The sequence below is a fragment of the Aspergillus viridinutans genome (assembly GCF_018404265.1).
Source record: "Aspergillus viridinutans IFM 47045 DNA, scaffold_4, whole genome shotgun sequence".
NCBI lineage: Eukaryota > Fungi > Ascomycota > Eurotiomycetes > Eurotiales > Aspergillaceae > Aspergillus > Aspergillus viridinutans.
Genome location: NW_025091220.1, coordinates 1,980,751 through 2,008,391, shown reverse-complemented (window position 1 = coordinate 2,008,391; position 27,641 = coordinate 1,980,751). Strand labels below are relative to the sequence as shown.

The 27,641-nt window shown below is 48.0% G+C and overlaps 9 protein-coding genes across 9 annotated transcripts; 5 read left to right on the top strand and 4 right to left on the bottom strand.

Moving 5' to 3' along the window:
• Positions 1-77: 77 nt before the first annotated feature.
• On the bottom strand, positions 78-3,498 carry spt16 (chromatin-remodeling protein SPT16; the record flags this gene model as incomplete). Its single annotated transcript, XM_043269895.1, has 7 exons — positions 78-566; positions 622-1,220; positions 1,270-2,701; positions 2,765-2,917; positions 2,983-3,104; positions 3,162-3,246; positions 3,319-3,498. The coding sequence occupies 7 exons, from the start codon at positions 3,496-3,498 to the stop codon at positions 78-80; spliced, it is 3,060 nt and encodes a 1,019-aa protein (XP_043125830.1).
• A 671-nt stretch (positions 3,499-4,169) lies between these two features.
• Positions 4,170-5,622, top strand: Aspvir_006699 (putative mitochondrial carrier protein; the record flags this gene model as incomplete). The annotated part of the gene is made up of 4 exons (XM_043269894.1): positions 4,170-4,378; positions 4,433-4,439; positions 4,555-4,703; positions 4,764-5,622. The coding sequence occupies 4 exons, from the start codon at positions 4,170-4,172 to the stop codon at positions 5,620-5,622; spliced, it is 1,224 nt and encodes a 407-aa protein (XP_043125829.1).
• Positions 5,623-8,327: 2,705 nt separating this feature from the next.
• Aspvir_006698 (putative MFS monosaccharide transporter) lies at positions 8,328-10,467 on the top strand (the record flags this gene model as incomplete). Its single annotated transcript, XM_043269893.1, has 7 exons — positions 8,328-8,386; positions 8,447-8,524; positions 8,614-8,902; positions 8,965-9,158; positions 9,220-9,720; positions 9,801-10,012; positions 10,070-10,467. The coding sequence occupies 7 exons, from the start codon at positions 8,328-8,330 to the stop codon at positions 10,465-10,467; spliced, it is 1,731 nt and encodes a 576-aa protein (XP_043125828.1).
• A 1,281-nt stretch (positions 10,468-11,748) lies between these two features.
• pmt2 (protein O-mannosyl transferase) lies at positions 11,749-14,305 on the top strand (the record flags this gene model as incomplete). Its single annotated transcript, XM_043269892.1, has 5 exons — positions 11,749-11,889; positions 11,969-12,099; positions 12,161-12,713; positions 12,768-13,527; positions 13,662-14,305. 5 exons carry the CDS (start codon positions 11,749-11,751, stop codon positions 14,303-14,305), a joined length of 2,229 nt encoding a protein of 742 aa, XP_043125827.1.
• Positions 14,306-14,983: 678 nt separating this feature from the next.
• Aspvir_006696 (uncharacterized protein) lies at positions 14,984-16,113 on the bottom strand (the record flags this gene model as incomplete). The annotated part of the gene is made up of 3 exons (XM_043269891.1): positions 14,984-15,760; positions 15,839-15,946; positions 16,000-16,113. 3 exons carry the CDS (start codon positions 16,111-16,113, stop codon positions 14,984-14,986), a joined length of 999 nt encoding a protein of 332 aa, XP_043125826.1.
• A 607-nt stretch (positions 16,114-16,720) lies between these two features.
• On the top strand, positions 16,721-18,862 carry Aspvir_006695 (uncharacterized protein; the record flags this gene model as incomplete). Its single annotated transcript, XM_043269890.1, has 1 exon — positions 16,721-18,862. One exon carries the CDS (start codon positions 16,721-16,723, stop codon positions 18,860-18,862), a length of 2,142 nt encoding a protein of 713 aa, XP_043125825.1.
• Positions 18,863-19,576: 714 nt separating this feature from the next.
• Positions 19,577-22,033, bottom strand: Aspvir_006694 (uncharacterized protein; the record flags this gene model as incomplete). The annotated part of the gene is made up of 1 exon (XM_043269889.1): positions 19,577-22,033. One exon carries the CDS (start codon positions 22,031-22,033, stop codon positions 19,577-19,579), a length of 2,457 nt encoding a protein of 818 aa, XP_043125824.1.
• Positions 22,034-23,039: 1,006 nt separating this feature from the next.
• On the bottom strand, positions 23,040-24,099 carry Aspvir_006693 (aldo/keto reductase; the record flags this gene model as incomplete). The annotated part of the gene is made up of 3 exons (XM_043269888.1): positions 23,040-23,586; positions 23,666-23,946; positions 24,037-24,099. The coding sequence occupies 3 exons, from the start codon at positions 24,097-24,099 to the stop codon at positions 23,040-23,042; spliced, it is 891 nt and encodes a 296-aa protein (XP_043125823.1).
• Positions 24,100-25,382: 1,283 nt separating this feature from the next.
• On the top strand, positions 25,383-27,573 carry Aspvir_006692 (YdiU domain protein; the record flags this gene model as incomplete). Its single annotated transcript, XM_043269887.1, has 5 exons — positions 25,383-25,740; positions 25,840-25,886; positions 25,943-26,093; positions 26,146-27,251; positions 27,373-27,573. 5 exons carry the CDS (start codon positions 25,383-25,385, stop codon positions 27,571-27,573), a joined length of 1,863 nt encoding a protein of 620 aa, XP_043125822.1.
• Positions 27,574-27,641: the final 68 nt, after the last annotated feature.

Genomic DNA, 27,641 nt, shown 5'->3' with positions numbered 1-27,641 from the left:
CATTATCATCGAGGGTAATCTAGATGAAAGAGTAATCGATGAAACTCAAGAGTATTGGAGAAGTCACATAAAGCACACTACCTTTTTCGCTTCTTGCCATGTTCTTCATCATCCAAAGCGCCTTCCCTATCCTTCTTCTTAGCTTTCCTCTCGAGCTCATCCCAATCTTCACCACTCTCTTCTTCTGCGCTGAAATCACTTGCCTCCGCGCTAGCATCGTCGTCAAATTCGCTATCGTCCTCGGAACTCTCGTCTGCCGCCGCCAATTCCGACTCGGAGAGCTCAAATGCAGACTCCTCCTCCTCTTCCGATCCGTCCTCTGAATCAGACTCTGCAGCTAAGAAGGACCAACCCCCATCCGCAAAGAAACCGTAAGGATCACTCACAACCGTTTTCATGATGGTTGTCCAGTTGAGGTTCAGAGGTCCCTCGGTGAAAGCAATATCGACGGAATCCAGCCAGTCTTTCACGCCTTCCAAGGACTCCACCGGGATCGTGTTTATATGAACAGGGGCCCTGTGAAAGTCCTTGAAAACGAAGACTAGGTCAAAGTTTTTGAGACCAAACTACAGAACCATCAGCAAAACAATAACATTAATCATAACAGTATTAGCACCTTACCTGCACTCTCTCGAGATGGGCAATCTCAATCTCATTCAGGGTGATGACTAGGAAGGGGGGTTCCGTCAATTGCACGAGGGCGTCAGTGGTTGGTTGAATCAGAACATTGGAGCGGTTGGGGACGCCAGTGAAACCGATCTCTCGAAATGGTATGTCGACATCAACGCCCTCGTCTTTCCCGGCATCAGCTATCTTCTCAGCGAAGGCCTTAAATTCTCTGTCCAATGCTGCTCTGCGTCGCCTTTCCTCTTGTTCAGCTTCGAATTCCTCTTCATCTCCATAGCGATGTTTGCGTCTGCGATTGCCAGTCTCGTCAAATTGCATCTCGGTGGCCTCTCGGTAAAATTGCACATCTCTCGTTTTCCTCTTCCCGATCATGATAGGTGTTTTGAGATGGACGTGAATGAGGACAATCATCTCGTGAGCACACGGTTGGAAGAACAAATGTTTGACGTTGCTGAAGAGCACGTCGACGTGTTCATTCCGGAACGGAGACATGTATCGAAGACCGTTCTGATGTATCTCGACCTCACCCGGAACGCGCTTCCCGTCCAAAGGAGGCCGAAGGTAGACGTCAGGTAGCTTTACGGGACGGCGGTCTATGAGTGATTAGCATTGGCAACTGATTTGGGCGGTGCAAGGATGTACTTCGGATCTCAATGAGCTTGTCTTGCTCTACAACATCTTCCATCTCCTTCTTTTCTTGCTCCCGCCTCAAAGCATTTTTCCTCAATTCAGTGATATCCTGGGCAACCTGAGCCAACCTCTCGTTGTCCTTAGAACGAAGAGTCAGGTTTCGCAGGAAATGAGCCGACAGATCCTCGAAAGGCTGGTCATCCTTCCTACCGACTCCCTGGCCCGGGGAAAGAAAATTGATGCGGAGGTACGCATATTCGCCTTCGTCGCTTTTACTTGCATTCTTGATTGTGTTGATATGAAACGGGACTGGTCGACCCATTATGGGAACTATTACTGTAGATGCTTTTTGGTCAACATATACCGTGAGGTCTCTCACCTTTGTTGGTAATTGATTGTCCCTCTTGTACGATTCGAACCGTTTGAATCTTTTCTGCGTAACGCCATTGTCGTCTCCGGTAGTGCCAGCAAATCGATCAAGGCCCTCCTTTGTCTTTTTAGTGGCTAGCTCTTTTTGGTGCTCGCGGCGACGGGCCTCAGCACCTTCATTTATTTGAGTTGGCCGTTCCGCTCGAAGCTTCGTTCTTGTGATGTTCCTGCTGGCGATAGCACCTGTTTTCGCTTCCTTTTTCTCCTTGATGGGTTTTTGAGGTTCCTCTTCGTCTCCAAAGTAGAATGATACGGAGTCCATGTCAAGACCTGCATCCTTGGTGAACACATGTGGCCCATTTTCTCCCACACGAACGGTGTCTGTGATGACCATAGAGTAAGTTGAACTCTTGCTTCCTTTCATTTCCGGGTCTTCGACGTCTGTTAGACCCACTGTGATAGAAAGAGTCATGCCGCTTTTCAGTGTTCTGCTGTTTTTCCCATTTAGCACCATGTTGGGGTCTCGAAGCTCAATTCCGATACCAGCACCGACGCTCTTGACGAAATGGGACTCAAGCTCAGGTTTCTTCGTTCGGATTAGATTGATCGCCTTGTTGTATAGATCTCTGGCAATTGTGCCGTCGCGGACATCTCTCATAACCGCTTCATGTAAAGCCAGAAGGAAGGCATAGTTTGTCTCTTGAGACTTACTCGGATCCACTAAGTAGGTCCGTGCAATCATTGAACTGTAAGTCTTATACCGTATCCCGAATCCAGCGATAATAATGCCCGGTTCGAGATTGCTGTTATCAGACACTGCTGTGAGTCTAAGATCATACTTTCCTCCGCTTTGAATGACGGGACCATAGGCCCAGTCAATCTGTTGAGCATCGAACTCGGCCGGTAGTTTGCCCAGCTTGTTGAAAAATTTGGCGTCGTCGATTTTTGCATCGACCCGCGCGGAAAGAGCCTTATGAGTCATTTGCTTTTCTTCGTCGAGAAGGCGTGACATTTCCTCCACAAAGTATTCAGACATCAAGCCACTGCAAGCTCGTGAAGCATTTCTTATGGACACCTGTACAATATTAGTTAATTGTCCTTCCCAGTTTCCCAAACTGTAAGCTCCTTTTCAACGCACCAACTCGTCGGTATCTTTCACTGCAAAGGCAGCCGACAGAGCCGGCGAAATGTCAACTTCCTCTATTTCGCCAGATAATGTCGTAAAAGTGCGCTTCCAGTCTTCCGCGAAGGGACCTGCAGTTGTGTCCTTGGGTAAAACACCGACTTTATTCTGCATACGGACAAAATTAGTTCCAAGTAACAACACAACGGCAAGTCACTTGATAGAGCACCTACACCAGCGCTTCTGATGACTTCAGTGCATTTCTCGAAAGACCTCAATTTCCCTTCAGGATCCTTTGTTGTAACCAGTATTTCAACTGGGATCTTGCCACCCCTCAGCGGCTCAAGGTGCTTGGCTGGGTGGACACCGTTTATTCAGCAAAAGCCCTTGTACTTCGGACGAAAAGATTTACCTTTCTTCGCAGTTGTCACAACATAAACAGCTTCCAACGTAAAGACGAGAAGCGTGGCTGGAAACTCATAACCTAGCAACCAGAACTAGCAGTCAACCGACCATTATGTTAGCGTCGCAAAGAAAGCACCAAATGTAGCGGCAGTGATTAAACATACATGCATAGCGTTATTCTTTTGAAAAGTGTTCGCCTCGTCAGTTTTGCCCATCAAGATAACAATCGAGCCAACACCACCGAATGTGGGCTGACTTGAGCGTTTGTCCGCTCTCCATGCTGCGTAGAAGCTTGACAACCGATTGAAAAACAAAGTCTTGTCTATCACAATCTCTTCAGCCATGATCTGATGGCGTCGAAAGTGAGATTGTCGTGCAGGGTGTGCTGAGCCTCCCTGAAGAACTAGAATTGCACAAGGCTCGTCAAGCTTCTCTGATCGCCTTAATCTCAATTCGGTAACGCGAATATGGTAAACACCAAAAGTTCGAGGATGTGATGGTGCACAGGACTATGTAAGGATGGAGAATAGCGAAGTCTGAAGTCGTACTCACGCGAGGCTGGTGCTACGCGTTTCCCTATGTTTGAGCAGTTTGCATCCTTTGCTAATCAATTCCATGGACTCTTGGTACGGAGAACAAATAAGGTTCAAATAAGATCTAAACATTTATAATTTTTACGACAGTAGAGAGGTAGAGAGGTATTGCCTTTCAGATTCACAGCACTACAATATATATATATATTGTTTTTTTTCCCGGTCTTCTTTACTTATTATCATACCTACCCAGGTACCATACCTCCTTTCATGAAAAGGTCATCCAACATTGATAATCTCAATGTTTGTCTACTTAGCTTATCATTCATATCGATTGTTTTCTTCATCTTCTGCTACCTCTATATAGGCGAGGATTGGTAAAATATCCGGATAGGCAACTGATAACTATCCTCTCCGCAAACTTTTGTTATCTGAATGCATATACGTCCCGATGGAGAAGGGCGCGCTAGGTCATCCGCATAATGTCATCTGAGGATACCATTTCCCTTGGGGATCAAGTACGCTTCGATGACAATGTCTCTGGCGCAGAATCCAGCAAGTCTACTCGGAGAAACACTCGGAATGATGCAGCCACTGGCGCTTCGGCAGCTGGTGTTCGGGCAGTCAGTGCGCAGATGGTTGCTTTCTACTTCAGAGCTCCCGTCAAGGCTTTTTTTCGCACTCGGGTTGAGTATGCACTCCTCCCTCTCGCTACCCAGACTGAGATTTGTTGACACACGTCCAGTTATATGGTCCGTATACCAGTCGAACACTTCCTGGCTTCTTTTCTCCGAATTTCTTAGGACTCATATACTCATTTTGCCCAACATGAGCTAATGATTGTTCCACTCGAAACGTTCCCGTTAGGCGTTCGCAAGAGCTGTCAACCCTCATTCCACTGAAAAGCGTTGGTCGTTACATACAACGACACCTGGTCTTCTCGTCCATGCCGTTCGTACTTATGGTTGGCGGTTCATCCCCAATCAGCTTTTACCCCCTATGTTGGCAAATGCAGGGTGAGTTGAGTCCGCCCTTTTCTCCCTTCGGTCACTCTGGGCCCTAACATCTGCTGTTAGCATTGGCGCTGTCCTGTATACGTCGTATCTCCAGGCCCTTGGCGTCCTATATGAACCCGTTTCCCGAAGTGTCAAGCGTATATACCCTCCTGCATCACCCGTTGATACATTTACAGCTGGCTTTGCCGCTGGTACGATACAGTCAGTTGTAGCTGCGCCTCTAGACGCTCTCCAGGTTCGAATACGAACGAATGACATGCTCCATGGTCAGTACCGCAGCATGTGGCACTATGGACGGAACAAACTCAAAGAAATTGGTCTTCGCGGCATTTTCGCAGGCTGGAGCCTGTCACTTTTGCGCGACTCATTTGGATACGCCCTTTTCTTCAGTACTTTCGAATACATAAAGTCACAGGCGTATTATTCTTTCGTTACAAGATATTACGGGTCACTTCGCACCCATCAGCTGGACAGTCTGCGAGACACTCAATCAAGTGACCGTGGGGTCCCGCTCATCAAACCTCACTACAGCTTAGAGCCATGCTTCCTGATGTTAGCCGGTGTGGCAGCGTCAATTGCGCAGCAGGCAGTACAGCATCCGCTGAGTGCTATCCAGAATATCCACTATTCCCGGCTAGAATATCTTGATCATCAGGCTAACCTGATCTCCACGAAAGGGCAGATGATGCAAGTCTATTATTCCGCTTATCGAGAAACATTCAAACGTTGCAAGAGGAGGGCAGCACGTGCTGGTGGTTGGCGTAAATGGTTATTTCAGGGGTTTGCAGGAAATGCTCTTCGCCAAGTGCCTAGCACTAGTGCTGGGCTGGTGATATTCGAATTTGTGCGTCGCAAATATGCTAATTTGGCAGACGCCATCTACATTCAGAAAGACGGCTACGACATTCTTCTGACTTGAGAGAAAGGTCTGGTCAGCAATTGTATCAAATTGTCACGAGGAGCCCTCGTTGCTTTGTTCTGGTAGCAATGTAGCGATAAGATATTCGAAGACGCACATTGATGTCGATTTGGCTGTTTCTACATGTTATCTTGCCTCGAGCCTATGTCTGAACTTATATGCAGGTGAATGGAGAGGAAGGGCCTTGTCTCAGGCCCTTATACTATATTCATGGAGTGGATGTCTGATGACTGTTTACATGGCACTTCTATAATATTGTCAGCCCAGCGGAGGGCTGACAATATTACCATATCTGGCCAGGTTATGCGACCTTTGCCTCCTGAGATGCTGAGGTGGGCTATGCCGGTGATGGCTTTTGCGTAATGGTCCCAGTCGAGTCAGTCCCACTGCGTACCCTTTTTGTAAACGTTACGCCCGTACTTTCGCCCGGTAGTATAGTGTAGCCAGACCATCTGTAAATATAGATGAAGTACACTAGAATCCTGATAGGTTGACCTGCTTTTAATGTCAAGGCCTTATATTTAACCTCCCATTCATGTGGTCACAGGCGAGACTCTGGTGACGGCACAAGAGAGACCACGGCCAGACCTAAGCAGTCTTCTTGTCATGGAGGTTAGGTTGATCCTACATTAATGTACAGACTTCCTATAGTCTCCTATGTGTATCGTGCAATAGGGTTACCTTATGAGATGGCTCAACCCTCTGGAAAGCCCAATTCTCCTAATAGATGCTCTGATCATACAGATGAAATAAAAGTACACTGCTTCGTACTTGTCAGCAATACCTATGGTTGGTGCTTAGCTGATCAGAATTCAGGATCTCATGGAAGGCAGGAAGTGCTACGGAGATAACATTGAATATTCAATGACTGATGATCATTATTCCAAGATACATAAGCGGATTGTATACCTCATGTCATCTGCGTAGCTTCACAGGCTACTTGTGAAGCTCTAAATGGACAATTCATATGCTCAATCTTCAAAAGACATCATGAAAAACCAGGCTGCCAAGTCCATCATGCAGAGCTTCCGTTTTTCTATTGATACCATGGGTTTCGGAGTCTCAAGGTGCATATCTCTTCAACCTGGAAGCTCCGACAAGGTGTTTTAGACTACCATTCATTCTTAGTACTGCGTCTCCTAGGAGGTACCGTGTTGTGTAGAGTAAGGTCAAAGAAAAGAGTTGAGATCTCCTCCATCATTGGTTCACCGCCCATGACAGGATCTACCTTAATTACTGGCCTTAATTCCAGAGTGGATTGTTCGGCTAAGGTACTGAGACGTACAGTAAAAGAACTGATGATTTTATGGTTGTATTTGATGATTCTGAAGATGATGATTAGGTACAGATAAAAGGGAAAACAATGAGGGAAGGTCATAAGTCATAAGGTGAAGCAGCTACGCTGAGTCATCCCTGTTTGCACTGTTTAGCTTGTTTCCCATGACAGTACCTTAGCCTACCTGGAGGAGGGACTTACTCCATTGGTACATCCGTCCCGTTCCCAGCCGCCAAGTTGCCAACTTGCATAATACATGACCCAGGACCCAGTCATCCAATAAGGCGTCAGGGGCAATGACTAGGCTGCTCTGACCGTCTGGGTAGACCGAGAGTGCTAGGTCTTCCCTGGCCCCAACTTTCTGGGGAATGCAAATGCCTAAGTGTGTACTCCGTGCATTCAACCTACTGCCATCATCCTTTTCTTCCGTGCCATTCTGCAATCATTCATCTTTCATACCAAGGTGTCAGATAATCGTCTCTATCCATTCAATCCATCATCTAGGTTTGACAACCCTACTGTTGCATGTGCTCAGCTAGCCATCTTAGTCAGCCTTTGTCGTTGCCTTATTTGGGTTTTCCGCCTGATCACTTGTTCTTGACTAAACGGCCTCCAACTGCATCACTTGGCTACTCCGCATCGCTGATCCATTGCAAGCTTAACCCTTGAGCATAAATTCTGACCTCCTCGCCGCAACGTCTCCGCTATCTGCTCTCGTGGTCTCGTAGATTCTCCGGATCAATATCCTACCCAAGTTGCCTTGCATCATTCGGCCAGAAACGTCCAGCTTCCCGCAGCACCAGTCTTCATACGCCTCGGAAAGCTACCATCGTAGTCTACAACACCTGTCTGGACTACCTTCAGGAAAATTTTTCTAGTTTCTGCATGGAGAAGCTGGAGAGCTTGATATCTCCAGTCCACCTTTGATCACTTCAAACTCTTTCCGAGAACCCACTCTTGAGCGCGGAAGGGCTGTCGCCTTCAGCCCACCACAACCGCCAACATTCCTTCAGCAAAGTCTTCTGTACGCACCTCAAGTACTATACCTCTGCGGTCACTAAGCGCTCATTTGCAATCATCCTCGGGGCACTTTGTCGGTGTTGATTCTGCGAGCGAGAAAGGCAGTCGACGTTCCTCATACTCGTCCGGTCACACTGTCGGGTCGACATTCTCCGTTTGGACCGACACAGGTGACCTAGCTGAGCAGCTTGCAGATGTAGAAGAGCCTCTTGGAAATCGACTGCGGAAGTCCCTGGATTGTGAAACAACAAGGGCAGAAGGGTCTCGAGCTGGACTGAAGCGACAAAAGCGCGTGCGCTACATAGCTCAATCGCCCGCTGGTCGGACCGATCTTGAGAAAATATCCATTGACATTCCCTCACCTGCGCCTAGGCGGATTTCCAGGATAGAGCGGTCTTTAGCTATCATCATGTCTCCAAGCAATAGACACACCGCCCAGATACATGGCTTGGTTGGGAAGCCCTTACTGTAAGAAGATCCCGCTTTCTGATCACTGGCTCTGCAGTACTTTCGTTGACCTTTATACAGGTACTTTACCAGTGTTTTCGTATCATTGGGTGTTTTCCTTTTTGGTTATGATCAGGGTGTTATGTCGGGTATAATCACGTTCGTCCTCCGACTCTGCGGCAAAAGGCCTCCATGCCTTGGTGATGATGGGCATGGCGATTTTGAAACAATGACTAACGTGAATACAGTGGTTGGTACTTCAAGGATTACTTCAATCAACCATCGCGAGCTGCGATCGGCACAGTGGTCGCCATCCTTGAAGTTGGTGCATTCATTTCTTCCTTACTCATCGGCCGGATTGGCGACTTGATAGGACGACGGAAGACCATTCTATACGGCTCTATCGTGTTTTCTATCGGTGGCGCTTTCCAGACTTTCGCAACTGGTCTACCCATGATGATGCTCGGCCGTATCGTTGCAGGCCTAGGCGTCGGAGCATTGTCAACAATAGTACCAGTTTATCAATCAGAGATATCCGTATGCGAAATCACTCGATTTCTACTCCCCTTTTTTTCGCCGATCTGCTGACGTATCAATAGCCGCCTCACAACAGGGGCAAGCTAGCGTGTATCGAGTTTACTGGCAATATCTGCGGATACGCGGCCAGTGTGTGGGTGGATTTTTTCTGCAGTTACATCGACAGTGACTATGCGTGGCGTTTGCCACTGCTATGCCAATGCATTATGGGTACCCTCCTTGGCCTAGGAAGTCTCATCATGTGTGAATCGCCGAGGTGAGTATCTGAAATTGGCAATTCAAGCCTCATGCCATGCAGGCTGCTTATACAAAGGCAGATGGTTGTTAGATAATGATCACGATGAAGAGGGCATGGTGGTCATTGCCAACCTATATGGGCAGGGTGATTTGCACAATGACAAGGCCCGACAGGAGTACCGAGAAATCAAGATGAACGTCCTTCTGCAACGGCAGGAAGGCGAAAGATCCTATACTGATATGTTTAAGCGTTATCGCAAACGAGTCCTCATCGCAATGTCAGCTCAGGCATTGGCACAGCTGAACGGTATTAATGTGATATCCTATTATGCCCCACTCGTTTTTGAGTCAGCGGGCTGGGCGGGTCGCGATGCTATTTTGATGACCGGAATCAATGGGCTCTCGTACCTTGCCTCAACAGTTCCCCCATGGTATCTCGTGGACCGCTGGGGAAGGCGCCCGATCTTGCTTTCCGGGGCGGTTGCAATGCTTATCTCTCTGTCTCTGATATCTTACTTCATCTATATCGATGTTGCAGCAACTCCGACTCTGACTGTTATCTTTGTCATGATTTACAATGCGTGAGTATCTTCTGTACTCCTCTTTCTCTTCTCAATGAGCGGAACTATCGGATGGTCTACCCAGTACTAACGCAACTTAGTTCGTTCGGCGCATCCTGGGGCCCTATCCCCTGGCTGTACCCCCCCGAGATCTTGCCCCTGAGCATCCGTGCCAAAGGGGCCAGTCTTAGCACAGCTACGAACTGGGCTTTCAACTGGCTCGTCGGAGAGGTGACTCCTGTCCTTCAGGCTGCGATAAAATGGCGTCTTTACCTTGTCCATGCCTTCTTTTGTGCTTGTAGTTTTGTACTTGGTGAGCCTCACATTCCAGACCCGACACTTCATGATTCACTAATGGGTACCTTTTAAGTATACTTCCTCTATCCCGAAACGAGCGGTGTACGTCTGGAAGACATGGACGTCCTCTTTGGTGATGCGACGACTGCTGTGCCAACACCGGCGACACAAGCTGAGCGTGGATCGCTTATGAGCGGCGGCTCGCCGGTGCCTTCCCTCGACATCAGACGGCAGTATGGTCAGTTTGGAACGGAAAGCGCCATTCCTGGTTTAGATATTGATCCACCTAACATCAGCGCCCATGATAATTCTAAACCTGCAGGGCTTAATCCTTTGAATGAAAGCAGCGGACGGCCTGAAGGTATTGGCGGCTGGATCTCAAATATGGTCAGTCGCCACAGAGCACCGGGACCGCAAGCGAAAAGTAATCAGTATAGACGTCTGGGGCAAGAAGAGGATGAGAACGATTAGAACGGTCCTTGATTGTATATTTATCTCGTGCTCCTCTCCGTTTTCGAGAATTCGTTGCTTCTACAGTACTAATTCTCTTCTTTTCTACCTTTTGCGCTTTTTGGCTATATATCTGCTCCTTTTCTTTGTGGTCTCGCCGTTACTTCATTTTTCTCTTCTCCTTTACCAAGGAGTAGAGAGGTTTGGTTGCAACGAACAATTTTGCATTGGTGTATCTATGTTGTTGTTGTGTGGATAGAACTGGACGGCGCGGATTTGACCACACAGGTCAGTACGGGCTTGCTTCTTCTTCGGCAGTGTCCATGTACATGTGATATACCGGTCTGAAATCTCTCTGATCTATGAAGGGTTTCATGATACTCTGAAAATCTGTTAAAAACTAATTGAAGGTTACTCTGTTCTGGTCAGGGCCGGTTTCTGGTTATGCTAGAAGAGGTCTGATCCTGGGCTTCTTATTTCATTCATCCCTCTTTTTCCCGTCCTTTTTTCGTAACACATCCACATGTAAGCACGTGTCTGAACAGCTGATTTACCATCATCAGAGTCGGGACAAAATGCATCTGGATATTTGTGCGAGATAACACATAAGCATCCCATATCCCACATAGTTCTGACAATCTGATCTCTGGTTTCAGGAAGGCTTGGTAGTGTATGTTGTTTCACATATGCGGCGAAACTCAATGTCGTCACGGGCCACGCCAAAGACTCGAAGACTATCATAGATGTACTCCATAGGCAAGCCGCAAGAATTATGGATAAGGACTCATTATTGGCATGTTGGAGAACAGTGAGGTGGCTGAGCGGGGCCCGATCCGATGCCGAACCATTTTTTCCGTGAAATTACTCCGTTCCAGGCCAACTATCCATTTGCTTACTACCTACCTTTACACTCAGGCCACATACTTCAACCTAGCTTCTACTAGCCTTTCGTTTCATGCCTGCTGTAGCCACCTCTGCCTTTCGCTTCGTTTCTTTTTGATTTCCCAAACCCTCATTACTTTTATTCGACCTTTCCATTTTACAAAAGTACATTTTTGATCCCACTGAAGATCTGTCGAGGACCCTGTAGGCTCACGCTCATTATAATCTGGAGACTAACCTTTTCAATTGAGAATTGGATATGCCCGTGTACTACCTCTGAGTGTCATCTCCGCCAACTCATTCTCTTTCTCTGGGCTCAGTATCTTAAAAGACTGTATTGTATGCGTTCCAATCTCCGCCGGTGCCCTTGCAATGTGAATGCTGACTTCTCCGCATTGATCTAGGATGAGACCATCCACCATGGCGGAAATGGATGTCGCATCAACTACCGGTGCCAATGTCAGCTCCGATTTGCGGCGTAGGAATGTTCACGCCACAGAGAAAGTTGATAAGCCCTCATCTCATAGCCTCGAGGACAAGGATGCAAAGTTGAGGCCTAAGGTATGATGGTTATACTCGCTCTGTTCCACCTGCAAAGCGTCGCATCTTATCGCCAGCTAATGTCCCTTCTGTCGAACAGCCCAGTTCTTTCTTCTCGATACTAGATAGTTGGGAACCTTTCATTGCGCCGATCGTGCTGACAGCCTTGGCTGTCTTCACCCGTATGTACCGCATAGGTCGCTCCAACATTGTGACATGGGATGAAGCCCAGTACGTTACATAACACCTTAGCCATGTGAAACTACCAGAGTGTCTAATTACTGTCGACCAGCTTTGGGAAGTTCGGTTCACACTACTTGAAGCGAGAATTCTACTTTGACGTTCACCCGCCACTGGGAAAGATGCTTGTTGGCTTATCCGGTCTCCTTGCTGGCTACAACGGATCCTTTGAATTCAAATCAGGAGAGAAATACCCAGACGATGTCAACTTCACATTCATGCGTGTCTTCAACGCCGCTTTCGGTGTCATGTGCGTTCCTCTCGCTTATTACACTGCCCGAGAGCTCGGTTTCCGCAAGGCCACCGTTTGGCTAATCAGTCTGATGGTTTTATTCGAAAACTCCTACGCGACCATTTCAAGATTCATATTGCTTGACTCGATGTTACTTTGCTTCACCTTTACGACCACCATGTGCTGGGCTAAGTTTCATCGGTTACAGCATGCTAGCTTCTCAGTTGAGTGGTTCACCTGGCTCTTCTTGACGGGTATAAGTATCGGCTGCGTATGCAGTGTTAAATGGGTGGGTCTTTTTTGCACTGCATTAGTGGGTCTCTATACAATTGAAGATTTATGGAATAAATTTGGCGATCTTAGGATGCCGAAGGTCAGTCCTGAAGGGATTTCGAGACTAATGCTGTGTACCTGACCTTGTGAACAGACAGTCCTCGTCAACCACCTACTGGCTCGCGTAGTCGGATTGATTATTATACCAGCTGCGGTATATATGCTTTCCTTTTACGTGCATTTCTGGATTCTTGAAAACAGTGGACCGGGGGACGCGCAGATGAGCTCTCTCTTTCAAGCTAACCTAAAGGGCACCGAGGTTGGAAAGGACAGCCCTCTCGAAATTGCCCTTGGCTCTAGGGTTACTTTAAAAAATATGGGTTATGGTGGAGGACTACTGCATTCTCATGTTCAAACTTATCCCGACGGTTCCAATCAGCAGCAGGTCACTTGTTACCATCACAAGGACGCAAACAACGATTGGTTCATTTACCCCAACCGCCATGAACCTGAGTATGACGCCAACGGACCTCCGTCTTTTGTTGGTGATGGCGATATTATTCGTCTTATTCATGGGCAAACGGGCCGAAACCTTCATTCGCATGCCATCCCGGCTCCTATCACCAAGTCTCAGTACGAAGTCTCCTGCTATGGTAACATCACTATTGGGGATGAAAAAGATCACTGGGCAGTGGAGGTTGTCGATGATGTCGCGTCAAGGGACCGAAGCAGGATTCGAACACTGACAACTGCATTCCGCCTGAGACACATCGTTCTGGGCTGCTATCTACGCGCTGGCAACGTGAACCTCCCACAGTGGGGTTTTAAGCAGATCGAGACCACATGCGTCAAAGAGAACAATCCTCGCGACGTCTACACGCATTGGAATGTGGAGTCTCATTTTAATGATCGACGTAAGTACAACCGAGAAGCTTGAGCATTGCCCGCTCAGCCTGTCGTTCCTCTGCTGTTTTCACCTCTCAACAGCGTTACCTTCCTTTCCCCCTTGAGCAGGCTGGTACTCTGGTCTGACGTGAAATTCTCGCAGTTCCACCTGGTGACCCAGGGTCGTATAAGTCCCCCTTTATAAAGGATTTCATCCATCTGAATGTCGCCATGATGACATCAAACAACGCCCTTGTTCCTGATCCAGACAAACAAGATGATCTTGCGTCGAAATTCTGGCAATGGCCCATACTCAATGTGGGCCTTCGTATGTGCTCCTGGGATGACAACACCATTAAGTATTACCTCCTCGGAAATCCCTTTGTCTACTGGGGCAGTACAGTCAGTCTCGGGGTTTTTGGGCTCTTAATATTCTGGTATCTCGCCCGCTGGCAGCGGGGTTACAAGGATCTCAATCAAGTGGACATCGATCACATCCATTATTCCGGCTTCTATCCTCTTCTCGGATGGATCCTACACTACTTCCCCTTCATAATCATGGCTCGGGTGACCTATGTTCACCATTATTACCCTGCGCTCTATTATGCCATACTTACTTTCGGTTTTTGTGTTGACTGGCTTGCTCAAAAAATGAGTCCTGTGGCCCGTGGGTCTCTGTATGCCGTCCTTTACGTGGTCATCATCGGGATGTTTGTTCATTTCCGGGTCATTGTGTTCGGCATGGAGGGACCTAGCCAGCAATGGGCCAATTTGAACTGGCTGAGCGGTTGGCGGATTGCGAATTGATTTGGATATCAGGCACCTACGAATGTCAACTTTAACAGTTCTGTATCCATTATTTATCATTCGTCGTGCGATGTATGTCAAAGTGTGTCTGGCGCTACTGTTGCTATTCTCGAAATGATTAACTCCGTATAATACTGGATCCTCCGATGACGTCTGCTTATGTGCGCGTAGGCAGACACGACGTAGCGAAGTCTTTCACCATCTGCACACCTGATTGTGCTGGAGTTCTGGGACAAGCAATACCTCCAATTCGGCATGTAACTAAGCTTTCAGCTGGTTCCAACTTCAAGGTCCAAGCTTGTATACCGATCGGTTACCACTGCCAGCACTCTATACACTAACATCTCAGCCACCAACTACACAATACTACCATGAAGCAATGGCAATACCTTGATACCTTACGAGCCCGATTTATAATCGGTAAGCACAATTAATAGTGATGCCTAGATTCATGCTCCTCATCTAGGGGTTCTTTCCATCTGCCTGTCTAGGTATGGTGGCTGTTGCAGAAACAAGAAAGGTGATACTCAGGTGAAAGGAGTTGCCCAAGCACAATCATTAACTAAATAAGCAGGTAGTACGATATATAATTGCATAGACGAGTCATGCCATGCATTACAATATCCTGTATTACCACCATGACTTGCAAGAGGGCTTAGATAAAATGCATTTCTCATGCTAGCAACAAGCTCCGCGCCAACCATTTCCACCACTGCGCATTGCATCATTCAAGCCTAAGGTGATGGTCTTCGGCGTTCCCGCGCTTGCTCCCCCTGTAGCCCCAAAACCCTTTACACCGCTTCGACGATCGTTCAGGTCGTACTTTCCTGCCTCGATATTGCGATAAATCCTCTCGGCAACTTCAAGGAATGCGCGCTCGACGCCTTCACCGGACTTTGCACTGGTTTCAACGTAGCGAACAACATTGTTCATGCGGCACCACTCCTCCGCTTCTTGCCTGGTGACACGCCTCTGATTCACGTCGGATTTCACTTCCGCGAGATCGCTCTTGTTCCCAACCAGAATTACAACAATGCCATCTTCTGCAATTTGCCGAAGATCTTGCAGCCATTGGGTGCACGAGGTGAACGTAGAGGGACGAGTGATGTCATAAACGAGGAGAGCCCCTGAGGCACCACGGAAATACGAGCGAGTTATCGACTTGTAAGTCTCCTGGCCCGCGGTGTCCCAAAGGGAGAGCTTCATTTTTTTCTGTGGTTGATCTCCTAGCGGTTTTCGTGGAGGGCTGGGGAGGCCCGAGGCAGCAGACTCGTGGGATGCAACCATAGCTGTCGCCGTTGAAGATGGCAGAGTAGAAGAATCTGAAACATCGGAATCTACCCCCAGACTCTTTGAAGCCGGAGGCCCGACTGGAACAATACGCGAGCCGAATTCCACGCCAATAGTAACATCATGACTGGAAGAGAAGCGCCCTTCGCAGAGTCGAATGGTCAACTATACAACAATACACAGGTCAGCACAATTGTCTGAGATTCAACGTAAAAACTGTGTAAATGGGCTTGAAACACTCACACTGGACTTTCCAGTGCCGGAGTCTCCAATACAGACAAGCTTAGCGATGTAATCCCATGGCTGTGACATGGATACAGAAGATGTTGGAGCGCAGGTGTAAATAATGCTCTATGTTATCAGTTATCAGGAGGTTGCCAATATCAATATATTTCAACTCATACTCCAATGCCTCCCGCAAGAGAGCCACATCGGTATGCTAATTTTCTTGTCCTGGATGCTTCGATGAGGAGGTACGTGGGATCAATTCGACTTTGGACCCAGAATGTATGGAGCATGGTGCTGAGGAACAGCTGATGAGTCATCTCCGTCGACCCTACCCAGCCATATGACGAGTGTGCTCCTCTCTATCTGCTTCACATGAGCAAGTCCGTGGATTTATATCAACTTCTTAACTGGACCTCTTACAGATTCAGTCATATTTAGCGATTTGAAAATAGAGCGACTGACTCTCTGGATCATGTTTCCTCCCTGCCTTTGCTACTTCATTTACATCCAATATACCTGTGATACTGAATATTAGCTCACCGCAAATTGTCCGGCCGCACACTATTAGAGACTCTAGTCACGATAACAACTGAATTTAACACGAATCTTCATTTAGCATGAATCAAGACCTCTAGCAAGCCCAGGTACACTACAGGTCATGTTTTCAGAGTGTATGCATTCCAAACTAATAAAGAGCTACCCTGCTATCCTTTGCGTCATTCCTTCTGGTCTCTGTTTGCATGAACTCACATCAATAACACAGATGCCTCGCGCTTTCTTGCTCAGTCACAGTCACGACTAGGCCCTTCTCCTGATGATGCACGTCGTAATGACAGTGATCGTCTCAATGCACGACCTGGAGCTTCCCGCCTTTCTTCATCGCGAGCACTTTTCCGAATGACACTAGATCCTTACCACCAAGCCACGTCCCAGGTCTCTAATCTCCCTTTCGGTTCACGAAATTCAGCTCAGCCTGCGCCTCTGTTCTTCAGCGCAACAGATGATTTCCGTGACGAGGATGATGAAGCAGAGCGGGAGCGCGAGATTGCGGACTTCTACGCCTTGCAAAGGTCAAGGCGGCATTTTGGCAGCAGCCAACTCAAAGATTCTTCGGAAATTGGAGGGGATGGCGACAGTTCGATCAGCCTTGAGCAGCAGCCTCTCCAGGATGATAAATATGTCAAGCGCGGGAGGATCAGAAGCTCTTGGCGTGCCAGCAGTAAGTCTATGAACGGGGAAAGCGGTCGTGCATTTGAGTCAATTGCGATGACAGCCGATGACCACGGAGGTCCCGACGAAGTCCGACAAAGTCGTAGTCTCGGAGGGAATTTGGTCGATATTCGTCTTGAAGATACATTGAGATCAGACGAGAATGTTGACCAGGTTGGGTCACTTGAGGGTCGTGATGATAGTCCTCCATCCGTCCAGCTGTTCCGGGAACAAACAAGCTCCGAGCCAAGGATTCTTGGTATAGAGACGTTCCTCGGGCCGAGCGAGATAGATAAGCAACAACTTCTCGATGACCTTGAACCATCAAGCATAGCGGACTCTGGTCTCGAGCCTTCCTCACTAAGGGAGACGCAACCTGGGGCCCATGATACTTTCTGGGGGAAGCTCTTTTTGATCTCTCTGGGCTGCCTACTTGCTACCTCATTTCTCACTTATTTGCATACATCTGCGCCTTCAGGTGACAAATCGAGATGGGGCGACACGATATATCTCACTGTCCATGGATCCTTCTATCTCCTCGGCATCTATACGGTGGTCTCCGTATTCATATCACTTCTTTGGCTGGCGTTACTGCGGTATTACGTGCGCTCTTTGGTCTGCGCAATGATCTTTGCAGTTCCTGTTATACTATACTCTTTCTCGCTTTATCCCTTCATCTCGAGTTTCAAAGGGATCTGGCATGGGACTAGTATTCAGGACAAAGCCATGAGAGTCATCTCTCTCGTGCCGTTCATCATCTCAAGTTTTTGGATATATAATGTTGTCCGGAGCCGCCACGCAATTGGCAAAGCCATCAACATCCTTGAGTTCGCCTGTCGAATTCTCGCTGCAAACCTCGAATTATTACTCCTTGGCCTTGGCATCCTGACTTGTATTGTCTCCTGGACGTGGGTCTGGATGCTGATGTTCGCTCGAGTTTTTTTAGGGGGCCATATGTCAGAATCGCACGATTTCGCCCTCAACATCAGCAGCTGGTGGCTGGGAACCTATTTTGTCTTCGTTTACATCTGGTCATTGGGAGTCATCGCCGGTATCCAACGTTCAGTTACAGCTGCAACAGTGAGTCAGTGGTACTTTCACCGTCTCGCGAACCCGAAACCCACGTCTAGGCAGATAGTACAGGCAGCTTTTGTCCATTCTGTCACCACGTTGTTTGGCACCGTCTGTTTCTCTAAGCTGATAGCATTATCTACTCGGCTGCCACTTCTATTGCTGCCGACTCGCGTATCTCGGCTTCTGAATCTTTTCGTGTACTCCATCGTTCCTTCTCCCCTCGCGGCGCTCACAGACCCTCTTGCTCTCACTTATGCCGCTATTCATTCTCAACCACTAATACTATCTGCTCGTGGCCTCCTCGAAATGCCGAATGTCTCACTTGCGACGGCGGTGTCGTCACTCCATCCGAGGTCGTCTTCTTGGTCTCATGCGGGTTCTGCACCGCTCCTCTCCTACCGCCTTTCGAAGCTCTTTCTCCACGCCGCTCGCTTCATGATGTCTTTGGCACTCGGTTTTGGAGGATGGGTAAGCGCTGCTCGGAACCTCGAGGTTTCCGGCCCGGGTAATGGAGTTCATGGCAGTATGTATGCCTATGTGGTCGGACTCATTGCGGGAATCATCGGCTGGAGCATCCTAGGAGCGGCTGAAGGCGTCATCGCAGATATTGTCGATGCCTCGTTCATCTGCTGGAGTAGTGAAGTTGGTACTCGTGGTGGAGAAGCCCGGTATTGCCGCGAAGCTGGCTGGCTTTTTGGTGAACATTTGGCGAATGACCTTCGCCATGCATCCCATGCACATCAGGCTGAGCCGTAAGCATTCTGGACAAGTCCTTTATATCCATACCTGAACACTCGGTCGCTCAATCCACATTCGAATCCAGCTCTTTTAATGGGCCTCGTTTTCAGTAAGATGGTCCTATGTCATGACGTTCGGATCTTTATTTTCATACTCTCTTTATCTGAGACCATCGCATTTATTCATGCGTATTTGAAGATTGCATCACATCGTAAGTGCTTGGATTTGCATCGTCTCTTTTGAATTACCAAGTTTCCACCTTTTCTTCTCGCGCGACGTTTTCGTAGGTGCCATGTTTCAGTGAGAGGCCGCGATAATCTGCATAGACTAGACTACTCATCAAATGATGATGTGGAATAGATCTTATATGCCGTTGCGATGATCATCTTACTGTGGGCCAAATAGTCTACTTTCACAACTTTGTAGTAAGTTGCCCAGAATGTGCAGAGCATTCCTATCCATTGAAATTACATATTTTGTTATACGCAGATATGGTAGTCGCATGTCATGATTTCAGGAACCTATAAAACTGTGCTATCACTTGTCTAATTCTGGAAAGACTCAAAACTGTGGTATCACGGCACGACGGCAAACAGAAGATAGACTCGTTTAACGCCCGCTGGCTTGAATTGACCGACTGACAAACAAGAAAAAGCCAACAAAAATACAGGAAGGAAACAATAATCAAGGTTTGCAAGAACAGCAGCCATGGCATTATAATCTGTCATCTTGTCATAAATTCAGTCGGCAGCTCCAAGCGACGCCTTCTTTCATACACCACTCTCTTAGAATCGCACACCCAAACCGAACAGTTTCCACAGGTGCTGATGTCTTCCCAGGTGGAAAAAGAAACTCTCCAGTATAGTCTCCGATCTTGAGCTTCTGCTTTCCCAGATGAGAATATCTTCTTGAGCGTCTAGACCAGGTGTCAGGAAATTCACGGGAAAGAATATCTTCTGAAAGGCCTTGCAAGCCCTCGAGCCACAGTCTCTGGGACTCTTTGTAAAAATCAAGTAATCGGTTTTTTAACTCAATGATGTCTCTTCGATTCTTCTTGTTCTCATCCGACGTGACGGTAGTGCCGTCACTTCCTGGTGTGGGCACAGGAGTATGATCTCCTGGCAATGGAGTAACTGCGAGGCGTTCCAGGTCGAGAGCGTGAATCGCATCGTAAGACACAGCACCGAGAATCAAACAGAGACTGTGGAGTCTCGGGTAAGGGACACTGTTCTTTCTCACAACACGCCAATAGGCGAGTATAGATATCCAGGTCGATGCGTCGCCAATTTGACGGGCCAAAGCTTTAGACTGATCATCAGCAACAAATGCGAGAATGAAACAAAGGACAGCCTCTATCGCCGTCACAACTGCAAGTTTTTCATCAGCAGCAGTCACCGCATCTTTGTTGGTATGCCTCTCTGCAGCATGCTTCAACTCCCTACCCAAGTTTCCAAGTCTCTGGTATTCGTCCTTCCAAGCTCGACGTTCAGAGTTCCGGGACCGAGACACAGGATTATCGGAATCCGCCGATGCTGACTTCGAAGTGTTCACCTGGCTTCCCAGTTGATCTTTGGTGTAATGTTGGGACGCCGACTTCCCCGCGCTATGGAAGGTCTCGATACGAGCAGCAGAGCTCTTTGCATCCTTGGTCGGAGACCTCGCAAAGTTCTTCGATTGATTTGATATCGAGGCCAGGGTAGGGGACGCAGGAAGCCGGGACTTTTCTGGGGTTGGCGCCCTGGGCTCCTTCGATCGTTCTTTCGTTGAAGTACTTGTGTCCATGTTAACCGTATCCTTGACTGTACCCTCCAGCCGGTGGGATTTGTGGCTGGTATACTCGAGTGCGGAAGTATTAGATTCGTTAAGCCGAGCTTTGGGCACTCGGGCTTTCTCGGAATCCCCTTGCTGGTTAATGAGTGAAGATGTGAGAGCTGCTTTCCTCTTGGCAGAAAATTTCAGGAGAGCCTCGATGCGCTTCCTATTCGATCTTCCATATTTCAGTTTTACCACCAGCCGTGGCTTCAATGCCACACATTCTTTGGTATCTGTGGATGGTGGCGTTTGATCACCTCTAAGAGATTGCAAGTCCAGATTTGGTGCGTCACCGAAATCAGAGCTCCTAGAATCTATGGGAGTAGCTATGCATTTATCGGCCGTCGAGTTCAGGCTTCTACCATGCAAGCTAGGTCCAGTCGTTGCGTATGGCTGCAGTCTGCTGTGGTCATGAGGCTTCGGGTTCTGTAAACCCTCCTTTGACGATGCAGACTCAAGATGCTTTAGTAGTTTGAACGAGCTTGACACTGAGCGGCTTTCATCAAGTCTCGCTAGCTCTTTTTCAATATCAGGCGGAAGAGTTGGTGACAATAGCCTGGGTAATTTGGGGCTGTCTGAAGTGGGTGGTAAAGTTGGTGATAGTAGATCAGGCAGCCCGTTGGTCTTCGAGGACTCAGAACTCTTGCTATCGATCATCCTGGGCGAAAGCCTCGCTTTCTTTGAAGAAACTACGTCTGCCTGCTCCCCTTCATGTGACCCTAGATTCACATGACCGAGCTCTGGTGGCCGTTTACACCCTACACTCTCGGGTACGTATCTGACTGATGACTTCGTCGATAGTGAGTTGAGTGATCGTTTTCCAGAATGGTCCACGGACGTAGTGGCCTTCATCCCCGATTGCTTGTCTTCGGAGGTATGAGGAGCTGAAGTCTGTGTAACAGGCTCTTGATTGATAGGCGAGACTGAAGCACCGCTCTTTCTCCTATTCCTGTAATCATTCAAGCTGATCTTCTTCTTCAACGACCCAGCTGAGGGCGTGCTTGCCGCACTTTGAGGCCCTGAGCGCTTGTCTGACATAATGTTCCCTGTTCCGTCTGACCAATCCCCCACGGCCACTAATAAAGAGTCACCGTCTTGGTGAGTCAAAAATGTCATGTACTGTAGTTCTTGTTCGTCTGGAGTGAAAGGCCCGTCATCGCCCACTGCCCAGTTGTTGATAAATCGGGCACCAGGACGGAAAGGCACATCGGTGGGAAGCGTGAGCAAGAAAGGATAAAAAGGAAGGACCTCTTGCTTAAGGCGTTCCAGTCGTTTATCGACTGAGATTATTTCCGGCGCAGACGTTTGTTCTAGCGCAGACGTGGAATTGCTCATATCATCGTCCACAGAAAGAGTAAGTCGACGATTCACCGACATCGCAGTCCCTCAATTAATCATGTATTGCGTGCGAGGATGGCACGAGACGTAGACGAAGACAATATTGTTTGAGTTTTAGCTTGCTTCTTGTCTTTCTTGAAGCGTCTTCTAGAGGGCGCTAAAAACTCCGAGCCTTTCTCTTCGGGAATCGCACGTAGGAAGACTCGCGGCCTAAAGATAGACGGACATAGAAAGGTTAATCTCCCGTTTCGAATTCGGGCAATGCGTCAGGAAGCTAAAATGACACTCAGTCTTGTCGGCTTGGTCCAACTGTTGCTCACCTTGGGTAACGATAGGGTTGCGAATCTAGCTTGAAGGGAAAACGCGATTCACAGGACAAGCACTCACTGATGCCGTCGACCCAGACGAATGCGTCCGAAAGAAAATCTTGTGTTCACGGGCTCAGTACGAGTGGCAGAAGCTTAATCCAGCATGATTAACGCGTGGGAACGCTATCTAAAAGGATCTGTATTGGCAAGCAACGCTGTCTGCCGCGCCAGAAGTAATTTTAGACTCTCAGAGCCATGGATAATGCTCCCGATGCACTCGCTAATCGAGGTCAAATTTGAGGACACAAAGGGTTGGCATTGGAGGGCAGAGTAGTTCCTTAAAGGATGATCTCCGGCGTTGGTGAGCTACCTTGGGTTGGGTTTGGACGCCTGGTGCGGAGATGCTTGGCAGTATGAAAGAGGAACTCCCATCTCTGAAGCTACTGATTACATCGCCGACATGGTAAAGATGGCCTAAATGAAACTTATGAATGCGTGGAGACAATAATATGCTCTGCTTTGCTCCGAAGTGTTCTATCACGATTTTCATTATAATGAATATAGTGTGTCAACGTGAGTACGCCCTCACAGCGGGATATCGCAGCCATGAAATCGGACCGTATGCTCTCTGGTCAACAAAAGTATACCTCAAATCGCAGGAACATACCCTCAAAGCCGGGCCGTAATTGCCTCGAGCAGTGAAGGAGAGAGGCTCCTGGCTGCCGCTATACGTTAAATCAAGAACGATCACCATCTACGAATTTATCCCTCCAAAATGCCCGGTAATGTTTTTGACGTCCGATAGCGGAAATTTCGTCCAATTCTTTGGGCGTCAGTCGGAAGAGCAACGCACGCAAATAGCCGCTGAGACGAGACTCCTTGCCGCTTGTCGTGATTGAAACATCCCCCCGGTCTATGGACCACCTGAGCAGGATCTCGCCTTTACTGACTCCATATTTGTAGGCGAGACTTTGCAGTAGCTCCCCGAGGGGCACATCTTTTGCTCGAGTAATGGGCGTAAGAGGCCCGTAGCTCGCTGTCTTGATTCCCTTGTCTCCCTGGAACGGAACAAGGCCACCATGCTGTAGATATGGGTGGTACTCAATCTGGTTGATTGACGGAGTGACCTTGGCGGATTTGAGTATTGCCTCTAGATGACTTTGCAGGAAATTGGAGACACCAATAGACCTGGCCTTCCCAGCGGCCTTGACCTTCTCCATGGCGGCCCAGGCTTCTTGCAACTCATTGTCTGATTTGGCGAAGAATGGGGAATGGATCAGATATCTGCAAGGCGCAATAGAGCGTATCAGTCTCGTAGGTTTACGCAAAGTCGTGTACAGTGAGGATAACGTGCGCGACTTACAGGTCTACATAGCTGAGTTGGAGTTTCTCCAAGCTTGCATCTATCGCTCTGGGGATGTCCGCAATATTCGTGATCACCTTGGTTGTCACAAAAAGTTGCTGCCGTGGGACGCCACTTTCTTTGATGGCCAGTCCTATCTCTGGTTCGGTACCGTAGACTTCCGCGCCATCCAAGTGGTGATATCCTAGCTTGATTGCAGTTTTGATAGACTCAACTAACTCTCGATCAATGCCTGTCGCCCCGCCTGCTTTGAACCAGGCAGTGCCAGTGCCATACCCAAGCTGGCATAAGGAGAATTAGATTAACAAATCCGACAAGGGGGATTTCCCACTTTGGAAAGCAGCGGAGAAGAACCGATGGAGAATACTTACAATCGGAATTTTAACGCCGTCATTCAGCTCCACACTTGGGATTTCCGCAGACGATTGAGCCATACCCTTCGAGACGACGTAGAGAGGTATGTGCTCCAAGAACACCGAATACCTCTCTATATCAATCGATTGCGAACAGCTGGCGAGAGAGTAGTCGACTAAAGATAAAATATCAACAAATACTCAGGCACGTCAATGGGTAGCCCCAGTCTTAGCGAGGCGTACCAATATATTATTGATTATATTTTAAATATACACTCGATCATTTGCAATCCTTCTTGGGTTGATGTGATTCCAGATAATGATAATTCCATCAAGGTTCAAGAGTAGGTGGGTACGGCTTAAATACGTGGCTTGCGGAGTATTTCATAATGCATCAGCGCTCGGCACTATCATCATAACTCTGTCTCTGTAGGTGACGGTCACTGCTCAGTCCAATTATTATTATTATTATAGGTAGATGTACGGACTTGACTGTGAGTAGACAACGACAGCTACGACGATGTACCCATGAGCTTCTTGCTAGTCAATACCTAGGTAGTCAGTGATCAAGTATCCATACTACCAGAAAACAACGATGACAATGAGGGACCAAGGTATTGATGATGTCAATAGTAACATATAACTATACCAGAGGCGCCAGCCTACCTTATTTCTAAGGTATTCTTTCTGCCTGATACCTTAGTACATTTACGGTATGGAAATAAATTATCTGTATAAGGCTAGGGGATCTCATCTGTAGAGTTTTTATTAGGTTACAGGGCATAGGTAATTTATGCTGAGCCTCTAATATTCATGCTGAAGTTCCCTGCATTAATCTTTCTCCATTTGCAATTAATGAAGAATATCAGAGAATGCCTGTTCTTTAGCAACTCTAAACTATTACATATTGGATACCTGTCTGGAGATTACTACAGATACAATAGAGTTCCTGAGGTAGGTAGCTAAGGTACAAAACTAGATACTAAGGTACATTACCTACCTCATGATGTATCCCTAGGGGTATTTACATGGCTAGGCCATACGGAGTACAATAAATCATTCCACAAAGGTACCTTAGGAAGTAGTGACCCCACACACAGAGCTCTCTGCGGGGTGATTCACGTAGTTATGCAGTAATCATCCTGCTTGTCATTCCCGCAAATCATTTTTCGCAGTAGGTTCTTTCAGTCATCTAGGATTTTAACTGATCGCATCATACTGCATCTTAAAGCATTTCATCATAATTTCTATCGGAGACAGTTCTCACCTTTCTCTTCACAGAGTACACAGAGTAGAGGCGCCGTTATATGTCTTTGCGGAGTAGACTCAGCCGATTAAGGTCTATGCGATATCGTCTGGGCCAAATGGCAACCCAATTCTCGACTAGCACAGCAGGAGTTTCCCTTGCGGAACTTCCGAAATCCAATCTGTTTACAACAAGGCTCCCTCCAGATCCTGCTTTCGGGACCCCGGAGTCTTCCCACAAGGCGCCCAGAGAGACTCTTGGTCCGCGTTTGGTGAAAGGAGCTCTATATACATTTGTCCGGCCGGAGCCAGCTGAGGAGACTGAGCTCTTGAGCGTCAGCCCTAAAGCGATGCAGGACCTTGGTCTGAAAATGGGCGAGGAACTTACGCCCCAATTTCAAGCATTAGTATCTGGAAATGAGATCTGCTGGAACGCAAAGGATGGAGGAATTTACCCTTGGGCTCAGTGCTATGGAGGTATGACGAATTCGCGGCTCGAAAGATAAGAAGCGTTGTTAATGACTTGTAGGATGGCAATTGTACGTTGTTTGATTTCTAATTGGATTTTTTGGATAGTGTTGACCAGGCACAGTGGCTCCTGGGCCGGGCAACTTGGTGATGGAGTAAGCTCTGTATTCTGCAATAAGAGCTTCCAGCGAGAGAAATTGACCTATATCAGCGAGCGATTAGCCTGTTCGAGTGCATCAATCCTCAAACGAAGCGCAGATTTGAGCTACAATTGAAGGGAGCGGGAAAGACGCCATATTCACGCTTCGCTGATGGCAAGGCTGTTCTTCGGTCGAGCATCCGAGAGTACGTTGTGTCAGAAGGTAAGCGGTTATATATTCGTGAACTCGCAATTATAGCTCATGGTTTTCCTAGCGTTATCTGCTCTTGGTGTGCCAAGCACTCGAGCTTTGGCAATCACTCTACTTCCAAAGTCAAAGGTTCTGCGTGAGCGCATTGAGCCTGGTGCTATCGTTGCTCGATTCGCCGAGACTTGGCTCAGAATTGGGAGCTTTGATCTGCCGCATTCGCGTGGGGACCGAGATCTCATCAGAAAGCTAGCGACGTTTACCGCCGAGGACGTTTTTGGAGGATGGGAAACCCTGCCAAGTGTTGTATCCTTAGGCCGGGGCCATTCCACAGACGCCATCGATAATCCTGCCAGAGGCATTCCCCGAGACCATGCACAGGAACACCAGGGTGTAACAGAAAATAGATTTGCACGACTATACCGTGAGATAGTGCGCCGCAACGCGAAGACCGTGGCTGCCTGGCAGGCGTATGGTTTTATGAATGGCGTACTTAACACGGATAACACCTCGATCTTCGGGCTATCTCTCGATTTTGGCCCATTCGCCTTTATGGACAATTTCGACCCGCAGTATACTCCAAACCATGACGACCACCTGTTGAGATACTCTTACAAGAATCAACCAACTGTCATCTGGTGGAACCTGGTTCGACTCGGAGAGGCGTTGGGGGAGTTAATTGGTGCCGGGGACAAGGTCGATGAAGAGTGGTTCTTGAAAGATGGGTTGACCGAGGAAACCGCACCACCTGTTGTGAAACGCGCTGAGGCCATCATTGAACGGACCGGTGATGAATACAGGAGCGTGTTTCTGAACGGATATAAACGCTTGATGAGTCGCAGGCTAGGATTGAAGACTCAAAAGGAGTCTGATTTCCAGGAACTGTTCTCGGAGATGTTGGATACATTGGAAGCTCTAGAGCTTGATTTCAATCACTTTTTCAGGCGACTCTCTAACGTAGCGCTTGCTGATATCGAGACCGACCAGCAACGAATGGACACAACACCCATCTTCTTTCACAATGAAGGGTTCGGCGGTATTGGCTACACAGAACAGTCTGCAAAAGAGCGCATAGCCAAGTGGCTCGCGGCTTGGAGATCTCGAATCCTTGAAGATTGGGGCGCCGAAAACGACGCAGACCGACAGAAAGATATGAATGCAGTCAACCCGAAGGTGAGTCTCAAGTGTCTCTTTGTCCTCACTTCAAGTTTGTTTATTTTATGCTTCATGTACCTTGCTCACACCCTCTCCATGGTATCGACTCATGTGCCTCGCTGACGTGTACATGTTACAGTTCATACCTCGCGGATGGATTCTCGATGAAGTCATTGAACGTGTAGAAAAACGAGGAGATCGAAAAATCCTTGACCGTGTCATGCAAATGGCTCTCGACCCTTTCAGAAATTCATGGGGCCTGGACAAGGATGAAGAGGAACGCTTTTGCGGCGATGTTCCCAGATACAAGAGAGCCATGATGTGTAGCTGCAGCTCGTGAGACGCTATCCGTAAAATTCGAGTTTTTGCCACACACTGCTGGCATCCGCATTAGATAGTAGTTGGGAC